Source organism: Pelophylax lessonae, assembly GCF_965119305.1.
Source record: "Pelophylax lessonae genome assembly, chromosome: 8".
Classification (NCBI taxonomy): Eukaryota; Metazoa; Chordata; class Amphibia; order Anura; family Ranidae; genus Pelophylax; species Pelophylax lessonae.
The window spans coordinates 243,988,406-244,004,283 of record NC_138775.1 but is presented as its reverse complement, the minus strand read 5'-3'; the positions used below and the strand labels follow the sequence as shown (position 1 = coordinate 244,004,283).

At 45.4% G+C, this 15,878-nt stretch overlaps 1 protein-coding gene across 3 annotated transcripts in view; it reads right to left on the bottom strand.

Moving 5' to 3' along the window:
- AGBL4 (AGBL carboxypeptidase 4) overlaps nt 1-10,978 on the bottom strand; it is a 2,933,082-nt gene extending 2,922,104 nt beyond the window's left edge. For all 3 annotated transcript variants that reach the window (XM_082266214.1, XM_082266215.1, XM_082266217.1), the window contains exon 1: nt 10,864-10,978. In XM_082266214.1, the coding sequence (XP_082122340.1) occupies nt 10,864-10,906 (43 nt within the window). In that variant the 5' untranslated portion in view covers nt 10,907-10,978. The remainder of the gene's footprint in view (nt 1-10,863) is intronic.
- Nucleotides 10,979-15,878: the final 4,900 nt, after the last annotated feature.

Sequence of the window (15,878 nt, the reverse complement as noted above, 5' to 3'; positions counted from 1 at the left end):
GATATCTTTATGATCTCTCCATGTATAATCAGAAATAAGGACATAGACTACTGCATTTTGTGCTCACCTCATCATAGGATATATTTTTAATGTTAAATGTACAAACCCCTGCTACATCAGTTTCTACTTGTTTTAAAGCAAAGTAGAGCGGCATGCACAAGTTATAATAGAAGGGCACTAATTAATAAATAATAGGGTACGATTAGCAATATAAATAATTTGGTGGTCTTCCCAACTCCAAAAGTGGTTAATTATCATAACAATACTCTATTAGTAATAATTAGTACTGTGTGGCAAGTTTCTGACATTGAAATGTTTCATTGTAACAATAATTATTACTGGTAAATAGCAGTTTGTAGTAGAGCTCCTAATTTAATGTAAGAAAAAAAATTCAGTCATGACTTTTGATATTTATTATCATGACATGGACACAGATAACCCTGACAGCTGTAGTTCGGTAACAATACATAATAATATTAAACAGTTTGACACGAACAAGGATACGTCATTGGTCTCTTGAATAGAAATTTTCATGCACAAGTGTGATAATTAACACCGTGTCTGTGTAATTAGCCGGGTTAGAGGATTCATGTCACTATCACAATGAGGCAGGGGGAATCTAAGTCCCCTCCTTCCTAAGTATGTAATACTTAGTTCAGTCAATGGAGCTGCTCCACTAGATCAAGTCAAGGCCGTCCCTAGAAGTTGGACTGGTCATCAAAGGACCATGCTGTCAACTGCCTAGCTGGGATGTTCTGCCTCCATGATAATCAGCCAACAGGGCAAACTACCATGATAATGTTGTGCATCAGAAAACTGCGCATGAACAACCAATAACAAGGCAGCTGACAGCCTAGGTAATAAAGTGCAGGTGAATCAACTAACTGTACACCAGGTTTAAGGGCAGTGTAATGTTTGAAGCTCCAGACCTTTGGTCTGGACAAGAGAAAATATTATTATATTGCAGCTTACCAATTCTTACATCTAACTAAGTAAGCCTAAAACAGCTCCCACTCCCCTTCTAATTCATATACTAACTATTCTATAGGAGGAGGATGCTTATACTTACTTATTCTCAGGGTGCTTCGGCCCGATCCTGTGATCTCCCCAGTAGAACAGAACTGACAACAGATGGAATAGCTGGGTTACCTATAGGCTTACTATGGGGCAACCATTGTTGGATGCCCCTCCGATGTTTAATAATAATATTAAACAGTTTGACACCAACAAGGATACGTCATTGGTCTCTTGCATGGAAATTTTCATGCACAAGTGTGATAATTAACACCATGTCTGTGTAATTAGCCGGGTTAGAGGATTCATGTCACTATCACAATTAGGCAGGGGGAATCTAAGTCCCCTCCTTCCTAAGTATGTACCACTTAGTTCAGTCAATGGAGCTGCTCCACTAGATCAAGTCAAGGCCGTTCCTAGAAGTTGGACTGGTCATCAAAGGACCATGCTGTCAACCTCCTTGCTGGGATGTTCTGCCGCCATGATAATCAGCCAACAGGGCAAACTACCATGATAATGTTGTGCATCAGAAAATTGCGCATGAACAACCAATAACAAGGCAGCTGACAGCCTAGGTAATAAAGTGCAGGTGAATCAACTAACTGTACACCAGGTTTAAGGGCAGTGTAATGTGTGAAGCTCCAAACCCTTGGTCTGGACAAGAGAAAATATTATTATATTGCAGCTTACCAATTCTTACAACAGCTCCCACTCCCCTTCTAATTCATATACTAACTATTCTATAGGAGGAGGATGCTTATACTTACCTATTCTCAGGGTGCTCTGGCCCGATCCTGTGATCTCCCCAGTGGAACAGAACTGACAACAGATGGAATAGCTGGGTCACCTATAGGCTTACTATGGGGCAACCATTGTCGGATGTCCCTCCGCTCGCCTGAAGCCGCCACTAGGAACCAAACAGGTGTGGCTCTGAGAATAGGTACATTTAAGCATCTTCCTTGTATAAGGTAGTTAGTATAGGAGTTAGAAGGGAGGAGAGGTGGGAGCAGGTTTAAGCTTAGTTAGTTTGAGTCTGGAATTCCACTTTAGAGAAGATCTGTTGACAAATAAAAAAAAAAAAAAAAAACACTGCAGACAATAATTGCTAGCAGTAGTCTCCCAGACCCTCCCATGGCCAAATATCAGCCATTCTGGCACTTTCTGATACTGTCAGTACTGCAAGTCAAGATGTCCCCTTTAAGTGTTAGGCCCCTTTCACAGGGAGCGGAATCCATCCAAGTGAATCCGCCTGCTCAGCACGGGAACTCTTAGCTGATCCCTGCTGAGCGGGCAGATGACAGGTCCGTGTCTGCTCCGCTATGCAGAGCAGACACGGACACGGCTCCCTGCTCTCTATGGAGCGGTCAAATGGAAACAGACTGTGTGTCTGTACCCATCCGATTTCTGATCCGCCGTCTGATTTTCCGGGTCGGATGCCGGCAGGTGACAGTGGACATATGTCCACTCACATCCACCGCCTCATAGAGAACAATGGGTGGTCTAAACAGGTCTGCCTGAAAAACAGACAGGTGGACCCAATCCGCCCCACTGGTGTAAAAGGAGCCTAACTAAGAGCCCATTCACACAGGGGCGACACGACTTGCCGGGGCGACCTCGGCGCGACATGCATGGACTTCATATCATTGAAGTCAATGCAAGTCGCCTCCAGGTCGCCCCAAAGTAGTACAGGACCCCTTTTCTAAGTCGGAGCGACTTGTGTCGCTCCTATTAGAACGGGTCCTGTGCTAGTCAATAGCAGGTGACCCACCGCGACTTGTCAGGCGACCAAGTCGCCTGACAAGTCGCGCTAGTGTGAATGGGGACTAAAGGTAAAACTTTTTTTTTTGGATAGAGTGGAGAGGGATTACAACACCTGTCAGTTTTCACTCCTGTCTGTGCCCTGGTTAGGGAGATTCTCCCTCTCTTTTTGTCATGTTTGCCATTATCATGGAAAGTAAAAGAAAATCACAAATTATGGGTTGACATCAAAACACTAATAGAGGGGAAATCTTACATTTGGGAAACTAGCTCTGTTGATCCTAGTAATCACCAGGGATTCCTGTACTTTGATGGGATTTCCTCTCACTTCCTGTGTTAGGTTTGAGACAGGAAGTGAAGGCAAATCTCCCAAAGGGACACAGATGACATTAGAAAAAAAAACTGATAGGGATTAAAACCCTTCCGTACTCTTTACAAAATAGAAAAAAAAGTTTTGCCTTTAGTTCTACTTTATTGTACGAAATAGTGGATTTTAAAGCTGCCCGTAAAAATGCTTACAGGGCATCCTAAAAGTATTTATTAGCTGAGCCTTTATGTACATCCAAGAAAGCATGTAATTTGTCTAGGATACGGTCCAGGCGCGCCAACCAAATCTAACCAAAAGGGATGGGTATTTCATTCTGGTTTGGGCCCTACACATTGCAATAGCAACAGGGAGTAATCGGATGTACATTTAGTTAAATAAGTAATTGGGTAAAGCCATTATAAATAGAAACCCAGGATGTGTCATTCATTTCATATAATGGAGAATCCAACAGCAGCCTTAAGTGTCAAAGACGAGGAAGCAAAGGAAGAATATACTCATGACCAACTTAAAGCAGAAGTAGGGTCAAAGCTCTTTTGGCTATACTTCTCTTGAGTGAAATTAGTTCTACACTCTTGAGACCCAGATTCAGCCAACACCACGCTATAGTCCACTGTTAGCTAATATCACAGAGCCAGTCCATGGCTGTATATAGTCTGACAATAATGTTGGAATCCACCCAGATGCTGGACCGTGCTGCTGGGAGCCTGAACCAGTCATTCCCTCCACAGTCCTGCGTGCCAGTGAGTGATGGATGGGCATAGCAGAGAGTGGTGACTGACCACTCTGTGCTAAGATCAGACCCGAGAACTGAGCGATCAGTGGTCTTTTATTGCTCAGTTCTTGGTATAGAGCCAGCACTGGACAGCTGCTGCATGCGATTGATGCTGCAGCCATCTGGACGAGTATAACTGTTTATTTGTTTTAAATCCCACACTTCTCTTTTAAAGAACATTTTTCAACAGACACCAGCTGTTTTTAGAAGTTAATATGCTTCCCTTTTAGTGGCCCGTGTGCTAAAACGCTGCTGCTCCCTGGCTACTATAAGCATTGAACACTTCAGGGTGGCCAGATACCCCCTGACAAAAACTGTGGTTCCTCCCATTGACTTGCACATCCTGTAGTGATGTATGGGCTGGCAGAAGAATCCATGGCATATGGCAGGGGAGCAGGTATCCAATACTCTTATGTGGAAATCAGCGGTTGGAAAGGAGTAAAGTGGCACCATTTTTACACACAGGCCACCAGAAAGGCAAGTATATTTTTTACAGTCATGGTTTTGGATAGAACTATACTTATAGAGAACTAGAGAACATACACAGAGCCAAGCAACAGCAACTATATTACTATACATGGTTTACATATGACCAGCTTGACAAGGGTGCAAGCATGGGGGGTTGAAATGCTGCCAAGACTTTACAGCTATAGGTGTTTTCATATCTAGCAATCTCAGAGATGTACAGTAAATAGAACAGCACGACTTATTAATGCATCTTCTATCTGGTAGCCTACCCTTAATGGATGAACGTGGGAAGCATCAGCTGATTGATTTGTTACATAACATTGCCACCCTACAATACAACACCTAAAATCACAGTATATTGTAGACTACAACAAAGAACATCAAGATGCATACTGTTAAGTCTTAATTATACCTCTCCTGTCCACAGTCAAATATCATACGCATTGAAAGAACATTAGCAATGGACTGTGGATTTATATGAGAACTGTCAGGATCTAGATCCAAACCCAGGACCTCTGACCTCTGAGATCTCAGCTGACAACAGTAGGAAGAGCCACTGCCAGACGCAACGGAGGTCATGGGTTTGGGTCAAATGCTGACAATTCTAAAATAAAGCAACATGGACTGTGGATGACTGGACACGTGTCTGGTCCAATGAATCTTGCTTCCACATGCACCACCACAATGGCAGACCTAAAACTAATTGTAATGCCTCCAGGATAAACATAAGTGCGCTAACCATGGAAATTCGGCAAGAGCACAAGCAAAGATACACTATATTGTCAAAAGTATTGGGACGCCTGCCTTTACACGAACATGAATTGTAATGGCATCCCAGTCTTAGTCCATAGGATTCAATATTGAGTTGGCCACCCTTTGCAGCTATAACATCTTCAACTCTTCTAGGAAGGCTGTCCACAAGGTTTAGGAATGGGTCTATGAGAATGTTTGACCATTCTTCCAGAAGCGCATTTGTGAAGTCAGGCACTCTTGTGGGCGAGAAGGCCTGGCTCGCAGTCTCCCCTCGAATTCATCAAAAAAGTGTTCTTTCGGGTTGAGGTCAGGACTCTGTGTAAGCCAGTCAAGTCCCTCCACCCAAAACTCGCTCATCCATGTCTTTATGGACCTTGCTTTGTGCACTGGTGTGCAGTCATGTTGGAACAAGAAGGGGCCATCCCCAAACTGTTCCCACAAAGTTCAGAGCATGAAATTGTCCAAAAGGTCTTTGCCCCTGAAAATCAACCCCACACCATAATCTCCCCTCCACCAAATGATTTTGACCAGTGCACAAAGCATATAGTGTATATACTAGGGATAGACCGATTATTGGCAAGGCTGATATATCGGTGGCTAATATGCACTTTCCCCGATATATCGGTATCGGCCCCGAAACTGTCCGATATTTTGCTGATATTTTTGTGACATCAATCTGCCTTCTTAGGCTGCCTCCCTCACCTTGGACAGCCTCATCTGGAGTCGGGACTAGTCTCTCGGGAGTGTGTCACAGCCATACACCCACCCACAGCAGCCCGTTGCCAGCCAGCCACCCACATCCACAGGCCCTGTACCAGCCAGCCAGCAAGCCACAGGCACTGTACCAGCGAGCCAGCCACCCACAGGCTCTGCACCAGCCAGCCACCCACCCACAGATCCTGTACCAGCCAGCCGCAAGCACTGTACCAGCCAGCCAGTCACCCACAGGCCCTGTAGCAGCCAGCCACCCAACCACAGACCCTGTGCCAGCTAGCCACCCACCACAGGGTGCCAGCCAGCCACCCGCCCACCACAGGGTGGCAGACAGCCAGCCACCCACCACAGGGTGCCAGACAGCCAGCCACCCACAGACAGGGTGCCAGACAGCCAGCCACCCACAGGCCCTGTACCAGCCAGTCAGCCACAGGCACTGTACCAGCCAGCCACCCACAGGCCCTGTACCAGCCAGCCACCCACAGTCCCTGTGCCATACACCCACCTACCACAGGGTGCCAGCCAGCTAGCCACCCACCCACCACAGGGTGCCAGCCAGCCAGCCATCCACCACAGGGTGCAAGCCAGCCATCCGTCCACCACAGGGAGCCAGCCAGCCATCCACCACAGGGAGCCAGCCAGCCACCTACCACAGGGTGCCAGCCAGCCACCCCCACAGGATGCCAGCAAGCCAGCCATTAAGCATTAAACAAAAATTAACATGTTCAGTACCAGATTTGTGTCAAAAATTGTCTTTATTTTTTAAAACTTTAAATGTACAAAATATCGGCCCATATTGGCCGATACCGATATGTTGTGACCAAAATATCGGTATCGGCCCTCAAAAACCATAAAGGGTCTATCCCTAGTATATACTGTACATCTCCCTATTACTTATATTTCTGAAACTCATTGACTTACTGGGGAGAGGGGGCACAATATGCAAAGCAAACCCTATCCATCTCAAGCTACATTCTCCTATTATCTCCTAATGTATGGATGATAAAGTAGTTACTGCTCATCTTCCACTGATGAATAACAAATTCTGAGTTGCATGGCTTTCTGCACCCAAGATAACCACTCACACCAAATAAATACATTCTGATTCTGTCTGCCCATATGCACACAACATATGCTACACCTTTTCTCTGTGCCTTCATGTGTGAATAGCTGAAATTGGGCAAACAACTAGGGACAAGGTGTCCATTCCCCCTCGTGTACCAGGACATTATGAAATACTTACCTTAGAATGAAATCTTCCAGCAGCACGCTGTCACTGCTGACAGGGCTACCATTTTTACCTGGTCTTCCTTCTGGTTTCACGGGCTGTGGCTGTTTGAATGGTCAATGGTATAATGTCACTCTCGCACATTATATGCACCTACTGTATTAGGGAAAGTAGACAGAGAGATGGGTTTTCCCTGCATAGTTATTGGCCAGAAACGTTTCTCATCAGCAATAGAAATACTGTCATAAGCTTATTTATACAATGACAACATTTTAAGCAGGGTCGAAAACCAGTTAACCACTTAAGCCCCGGAAGATTTTACCCCCTTCCTGACCAGAGCCTATTTTGCGATTCGGCACTGCCTGACTTTAACAGACAATTGCGCGGTCCTGCGACGCTGTACCCAAATGAAATTGACGTCCTTTTTTTCCCACAAACAGAGCTTTCTTTTGGTGGTATTTGATCACCTGTGCGATTTTTTGATCATGCGCTATAAACAAAAAAAGAGCGACAATTTTGCAAAAATAACAATATTTTTCAAATTTTTTTTATATGACATTCCCCCCCCAAAAAAATGTAAAAATCAAAATTTTTTAACATTTACGGCCAATTTGTTTTATGCTACATATGTTTGGTAAAAAAAATCGCAAAAAGCGTATTTTGATTGGTTTGCGCAAAAGTTATCACGCTTACTAACAAAGGGAAAGATTTTTGTCATTTTTTTTAACGCGTAATGGCGGCGATTTTTTTTGCGGGACTGCGACATTGGGGCGGACAGATCGGACCCTTGACTGACATTTTTGACACTTTTGGGGTTACCAGTGATATTTCTACAGTAATCAGTGCTATACATATGCACTGTTACTGTAAAATGACACTGGTAGTGAAGGGGTTAACTTTTTATGAGAGGGAGGGGTGGTGTGTGTCCCTAGGGGCGTGATTCTAACTGTGATTGGCTGTGGCTTGAGCTGTAGGAACAGTGATCAACGGTCCTACATAGTAGAACCGTATGATCACTGTTTCTACACAGGGGAGAATGACAGGCGGCTTGTTTACACTAGCCGCCTGCCTTACTCCCTCTCCACCGACGATCGCCGAGTGACCGGCGGACATCGGGTCCGCCGGTCACATGCGCGGGGGGGGGGTCCGTGGCCACGCGGGATCGGGAGCGCGCCTCCGGCGGCGTGCGCTCGCTTCCCAGAGCCTCACAGGCTAGTGACGTACCCATACGTCACTTTGCCTGTGAGGGGCTGACCGCCGCAGTATATGTACTTGCGGCGGTCGGCAAGTGGTTAAGCAAGGAAATGATTTGTGTAAGAGAGGTGATCCTGGTGGGGAGGTTGTTGCTTTGGGCCGTAAATGTTGTGACTACAAGGTCCACTGATGGACATCTGATGAAGAAATGCACTATCCACCTTTCTTCAGTGACGTGTTCCAGCTTCTGCATATGTGTCCGTGTGCAAACACCATGCTTTAGAGCTATAAATGGAGGCTAGCCTTGTGGAGTGGAGGGCAGGGCTGTATTCATTATAAAAAAAAGCGATTATGATGGATGAGTTTCAGACATTTGCAGGAGATTTGAAGAAGAAGGAACTTACCGAGGACATTACAAAGAAGCAAAAAACACAGCAAGAAAGTATTTAATAAAAAATAGAAAACAGGCCCATTATATATAGGATGTGAATGGATCATTTATGAAAAACAAGGACATTGTTTAGTGCCACCTTAAATATATCAAACAATTGAGCTAACTGATGCTTACTCACAAGATTGTGCTGTGACATTGATGTCTGTGGATAACATGGGGTTCCATGGTGTGAATAACAGATTTTAACTGCATCAAGTTTTGACATCATATATATATATATATATATACACACATACACAGTATCTCACAAAAGTGAGTACACCCTTCACATTTTTGTAAATATTTTATTATATCTTTTCATGTGACAACACTGAAGAAATGACACTTTGCTACAATGTAAAGTAGTGAGTGTACAGCTTGTATAACAGTGTACATTTTCTGTCCCCTCAAAATAACTCAACACAAAGCCAATAATGTCTAAACTGCTGGCAACAAAAAAGAGTACACCTCTAAGTGATAATGTCCACATTGGGCCCAATTAGCCATTTTCCCTCCCCGGTGTCATGTGACTCGTCAGTGTCACAAGGTTTCAGGTGTGAATGGGGAGCAGGTGTGTTAAATTTGGTGTTATCACTCTCACTCTCTCATACTGGTCACTGGAAGATCAACATAGCACCTCATGGCAAAGAACCCTCTGAGGATCTGAAAAAAAGAATTGTTGCTCTACATAAAGATGGCCTAGGCTATGGCTATAAGAAGATTGCCAAGACCCTGAAACTGAGCTGCAGCACGGTGGCCAAGACCATACAGCGGTTTAACAGGACAGGTTCCACTCAGAACAGGCCTTGCCATGGTCGACCAAAGAGGTTGAGTGCACGTGCTTAGCGTCATATCCAGAGGTTGTCTTTGGGAAATAGACGTATGAGTGCTGCCAACATTGCTGCAGAGGTTGAAGGGGTGGGGGAGTCAGCCTGTCAGTGCTCAGAGCATACACCGCACACTGCATCAAATTGGTCTGCATGGCTGTCGTCCCAGAAGGAAGCCTCTTCGAAAGATGATGCACAAGAAAGTTTGCTGAAAACAAGCAGACTAAGGACATGGATTACTGGAACCATGTCCTGTGATCTTATGAGACCAAGATAAACTTATTTGGTTCAGATGGTGTCAAGCGGGTGTGGCGGCAACCAGGTGAGGAGTACAAAGGCAAGTGTGTCTTGACTACAGTCAAGTATGGTGGTCGGAGTGTCATGGTCTGGGGCTGCATGAGTGCTGCCGGTACTCGGGAGCTACAGTTCATTGAGGGGACCATGAATGCCAACATGTACTGTGACATACTGAAGCAGAGCATGATCCCCTCCCTTCAGGGACTGGGCCACAGGGCAGTATTACAACATGATAACTACCCCAAACACACCTCCAAGACGACCAATGTCTTGCTAAAGAAGCTAAGGGTAAAGGTGATGGACTGGCCAAGCATGTCTCCAGACCTGAACCCTATTGAGCATCTGTGGGGCATCCTCAAACCAAAGGTGGAGGAGCGCAAGGTCTCTAACATCCACCAGCTCCGTGATGTCATCATGGAGGAGTGGAAGAGGACTGCAGTGGCAACCTGTGAAGCTCTGGTGAACTCCATGCCCAAGAGGGTTAAAGCAGTGCTGGGAAATAATGGTGACCATACAAAATATTGACACTTTGGGCCCAATTTGGACTTTGTCACTTAGGGGTGTACTCACTTTTGTTGCCAGCGGTTTAGACATTAATGGCTGTGTGTTGAGTTGAGGGGACAGAAAATGTACACTATTATACAAGCTGTGCACTCTCTGCTTTACATTGTAGCAAAGTCATTTCTTCAGTGTTGTCACATGAAAAGATAGAATAAAATATTTACAAAAATGTGAGGGCTGTACTCACTTTTGTGAGATACTGTGTATACTGTATATTACACACCTATATACTGTATATTACACACCTATATACTGTATATTACACACCTATATACTGTATATTACACACCTATATACTGTATATTACACACCTATATACTGTATATTACACAGAGCAAAGACAAGCTGCTGCTAAGAACAGCTGAAATATAAACACCAAGCACCTCAGTGACCCCCCATTGAAGAGCAGCAATAACAATGGTCAGGTCAGGCGTTGTCAGACACAGGGATCCTCCCCAGCCCTCTCCCCTCTCCTCCCCTCCCACACACGTCATATAAACAAGAACAAAAACAGACCCGACTCCGGGTTCCCGCTGCTCTCCGCCATGTTTGTTGTCATCCGCACACTGCCCGGAGACGCTGTTCTGCAGCTTCCATGGCAACCGGTGACGTAGCAGGGTTATCACTTCCCATGCCTGGGACCTGACGTCACGGAATAGGCGTGGCTGGCGCTGTCTATGGTGCTGGATGCGCGGCTTTGTATGCAGGGAAGGTCGGAGTAGATGGCGGAAGGAATGCACAGCTGGGGGGTGACAAGGACTCCTATAGAGGCCATATAATAGAAGGCAGACCTGCAGACTCCTGAGGCGGTGTCATTACAAAGAGCAGCATGACATGACACTAAAAAGAGAATGCTGTTCCAGTATGGATTCCTAACTTCATGGAGTCCCTTTTATTGTTCTCAGACTCAAATCTACAATTTAATATTTATTTATTTTGCTGCTGTGATGTGACTTCCTGTTAGAGGGTGACTACAGTCATTGTGTATGTAGGAGCGTAGCCACCCTCTCCTGATCACTCCATAGATGGAGTTTGAAATAACCGCTTATAGACCGCCCCACGTAGTATCACATATTTCGTGCAGATGGTCTGGAGAGCGTGCGTTGTCGGCAGCCCGCTGTGATTGGACACAGCAGGAGCCAATCAGCGGGCCTGGAGGACGCGATGTCTGCAGGGACCCAACAATTGTTCGCAGGAGAGGCAGAACTATGTAAACAAGGCAGACCGCCGTTCTGACAGGGTGAAATACAGAGAAATTGTGTTCCTGCTAAGCGGGAACAAGGATTTCTGTCTTCCCTCAGTTAGGCCACCCCCACACAGTTAGAAAGCACTCCATAGGAACACATTTAACCTTTTAATCGCCCCCTGATGTTAACCCCTTCCCTGCCAGTGTCATTAGTACAATTACAGTATATTTTTAGCACGGGTCACTGTATTAGTGTCACTAGTCCCCAAAAAGTGTCAGGTGTCTAAACATAGGGCCAGTCAACTGTCCATAAGACCTTGGGGGGGGGGGGGGAGGATGATCTGTGGCCAGTGGGGGTAGAAAATGTCCCAGCATCAGTGGGAGTGGACAAGGGTGGTCTCAGGCTTGGTGGTCAGCGGAAAAAAAAATTACATAGCATATGTGGTCAGTAGGAGTAATGCCCCATCATTGGTGTTGTTGGTATTGGTGGGAGGAATAGAGTGCCATTGTTGGTGTCAATAGGAGGAATAGTGTGTCATTGTTGGTGTCAGTGGGAAGAATAGTGCCCCATCATTGGTATCAGTGGGAAGAATAGTGCCACATCATTGGTGTCAGTGGGAGGAATAGTGCCCCCTCATTGGTATCAGTGGGAGGAATAGTGCCACATCATTGGTATCAGTGGGAGGAATAGTGCCACATCATTGGTATCAGTGGGAAGAATAGTGCCACATCATTGGTGTCAGTGGGAGGAATAATGCCACATCATTGGTATCAGTGGGAAGAATAGTGCCACATCATTGGTGTCAGTGGGAGGAATAATGCCACATCATTGGTATCAGTGGGAAGAATAGTGCCACATCATTGGTATCAGTGGGAAGAATAGTGCCACATCATTGGTGTCAGTGGGAGGAATAGTGCCCCATCATTGGTATCAGTGGGAAGAATAGTGCCACATCATTGGTGTCAGTGGGAGGAATAGTGCCACATCATTGGTATCAGTGGGAAGAATAGTGCCACATCATTGGTGTCAGTGGGAGGAATAGTGCCACATCATTGGTGTCAGTGGGAGGAATAGTGCCCCATCAATGGTGTCAGTGGGAAGAATAGTGCCACATCATTGGTATCAGTGGGAGGAATAGTGCCACATCATTGGTATCAGTGGGAAGAATAATGCCACATCATTGGTATCAGTGGGAGGAATAATGCCACATCATTGGTATCAGTGGGAAGAATAGTGCCACATCATTGGTATCAGTGGGAGGAATAATGCCACATCATTGGTATCAGTGGGAGGAATAATGCCACATCATTGGTATCAGTGGGAGGAATAATGCCACATCATTGGTATCAGTGGGAGGAATAATGCCACATCATTGGTATCAGTGGGAAGAATAGTGCTCCATCATTGGTATCAGTGGGAAGAATAGTGCTCCATCATTGGTATCAGTGGGAAGAATAGTGCTCCATCATTGGTATCAGTGGGAAGAATAGTGCTCCATCATTGGTGTCAGTAGGAGATATAGTGCTCCATCATCGGCCCCAGTGAGGCCATTTTTTTTTTTTTGTTTGCCAAGGCAAGTGTTGTATGTTAACACGTAGGTTCCACTGAGAATTATGCGAGTACGTAAAGAGGTGTTTTTTGTTAGCTGTTGATGTACTGTAGATGCATAGTCCTGTGTCATTTATGTTTTCTTTGTGTGTTGGCATGCATTTTGATGCACATTTTTGATGGGTCTTTGAAATTCGTTTTTTGTAATAGAAAATGTTAACAACAACCAACCAATACTTATTAATAGCAGTTGCCAATTATATGCATTGTGATGCAATGCCATTAACTTCCAATGCCATTAACTTCCATTGCCATTGACTTCTGTGGCCTCCAAATGCACTATTTACCCTAATGCCAAAGCCATGAAACGCATAAAAAAACACACACACATTAAAATGCAAGACTTTAAATGGGTCCCAGTGCAGAATGTATATCATGACTGATTATCATATCTCTTCAGGTCTAGTACCACTTACCAAACACTGAAGTGCCTCATACCATACCATACCATGCACTATAATCACAATGGAAGCCTCTTGTAATACATAAGAATGTGTCACAAATGCTGCCTGCCTTTAACACAATGAGAGGTGAAGAGACAAGTATTCTCAAATCAGGGTTTGAATAATGGCCCTGTTGTTTTCTCCTGACCCTGTTGTTTTCTCCTGACCCTGTTGTTTTCTCCTGACCCTGTTGTTTTCTCCTGATCCTGTTGTTTTCTCCTGATCCTGTTGTTTTCTCCTGACCCTGTTGTTTTCTCCTGATCCTGTTGTTTTCTCCTGACCCTGTTGTTTTCTCCTGATCCTGTTGTTTTCTCCTGACCCTGTTGTTTTCTCCTGACCCTGTTGCTTTGCTAGCAACCAACACCTTGCATGCTTTCAAAAGATAATACATGGGCACAGGGCTGCCATTAGGGGGGGGGGGGGCAGCCCATACACATATAGGGGGCCTGGACATTCCAAGGGGCCCTGTCTGGGCCCCAGCCAATGAGACTGAGTTGTTGCTACTTTAATAACTTGCTATTGCTAAAGCAGGGCGGCTGCAGAGTAAGCAGATGCAGATCACTTAGTTCCGGATGCAAGGGTAAGGCGGAGTGATATCATTTGCAGTCCGCTTCTCCCTGCAGACTGGATGCTGGTTTGGCCACCACGCCAGCCCCAGCTTAGCCACGTGAAAGAGCTGCACTGCATGTAGCCTGCAGGACTGCTCAGTGCTCACTGTGGACTGGTCTGGAGACAAGTTGTTAGACATCACAATGGTAAATTGTTTGACAGTGTTGCTGGATGTGGACCTGTGCTGTAACTGTCTCTTTGCTGGATGGGGATGTTTCTTTGCTATATGGGGGATGTCTTTGCTGAATATATGGGGATGTCTCTTTGCTGGATTGAGCTGGCTCTCTGCTATATATGAATGTCTCTTTGCTGAATATATGGGGATGTCTCTTTGCTGGATTGGGCTGTCCCCTTGCTGAATACTGTATATGGGAATGTCTCTTTGCTGGATTACACTGTCTCTATGCTATATAGGGATGTCTTCTTGCTGTATTGGGCTGTCTCTTTGCTGAATATATGGGGATGTCTCTTTGCTGAATAAATATGGGGCTCTCTCTTTGCTGTACTAGGATGTCTCTTTGCTGGATTGGGGTGTCTCCTTTCTGAATAGATGGGGCTGTCTCTCTGCTGGATTGGTTTCATTTTCATACATTAAGTCGTAAAAATAAAATTTGTTGCATTGAAGGACTTGGTGGCATCCAGTGGGCAGTTTCGGTGGGATGAACAGTGGGCGGGCCCTGGGAAATTTTGGTGGACAGGCCGCAGGGGGGCCCAGGCCTAAACCTGTGCAAGGGGCCCCAAAATTTCTGATGGCTGCCCTGCATGGGCATGTAACAATAATAAAATGTATTGGCATTTGGCATGTTTGTCCCTGAAGTGACCATTCAAAGTTGATGCTGTGCCAGAGAACTTTCCAGGGACCATTATGTAGAAGAAGCAATATGACTGGTAACAATAGTATGTGTCGTTAAAGAAGAGCCCCGCCTTTATCCCTGTTTTCCTTCACCCCACTCTTTTACTCATCAAAATAGATTTACAGTAAACTGGTTATTTGTAATTGTCCTTTAACCTTTTCTACTATGAAGTGCATCAGTTCTCATACAGTATAACGTATCTGACTGGTTGTAAGTGTTCACCTGCCCTCCATTAAAAGTTACTGGAGCTAAGAGCACAGGTCATGCTCCGTTAGGTTCTTTCCCAGCCACAGTGGCTAGGGAAAGTGACACCCGAACCTGGAGGTGATATAATACATGTCACTACCGGGTTTGTATCAGGTAAGTAGAATCAGCGAATGGAAATTCACCGGTCTCCCTTCCCTCAGCTGGAAACTCCAGTTAAACCAGTCATTGAACCACAGGTGGGACAGTGGAGTCCGTTAAACATGGCGTGCAGTCTGCGCAGTTTATGTTGAAGGCAGAATAATCAGGCATCTCAGTTTGCTGTGTATAGAGTTGCGTAGGCAAAGTCCAAACAGGGTAGACCGCTCCAGGTGAGGCTAGGATCAGGTGCCGGTCGGATCCGCAATCCAGGATAGCTTCAGACAAGAAAGAATGACCGCACTTCTGATGGATTTTCAAGGAAAGGAGTATCTTTATTCCACATCAATCAAATGGCAGGTACAGGTACACACTGTGATTGCAGGACAATAGGTGGACGCGTTTCACGACTGGATATGTCGCTTATTCATCACCAAATTCATTCTGGATGTGCACCGGCCATATATACCCCCCATACATGCAGCTGG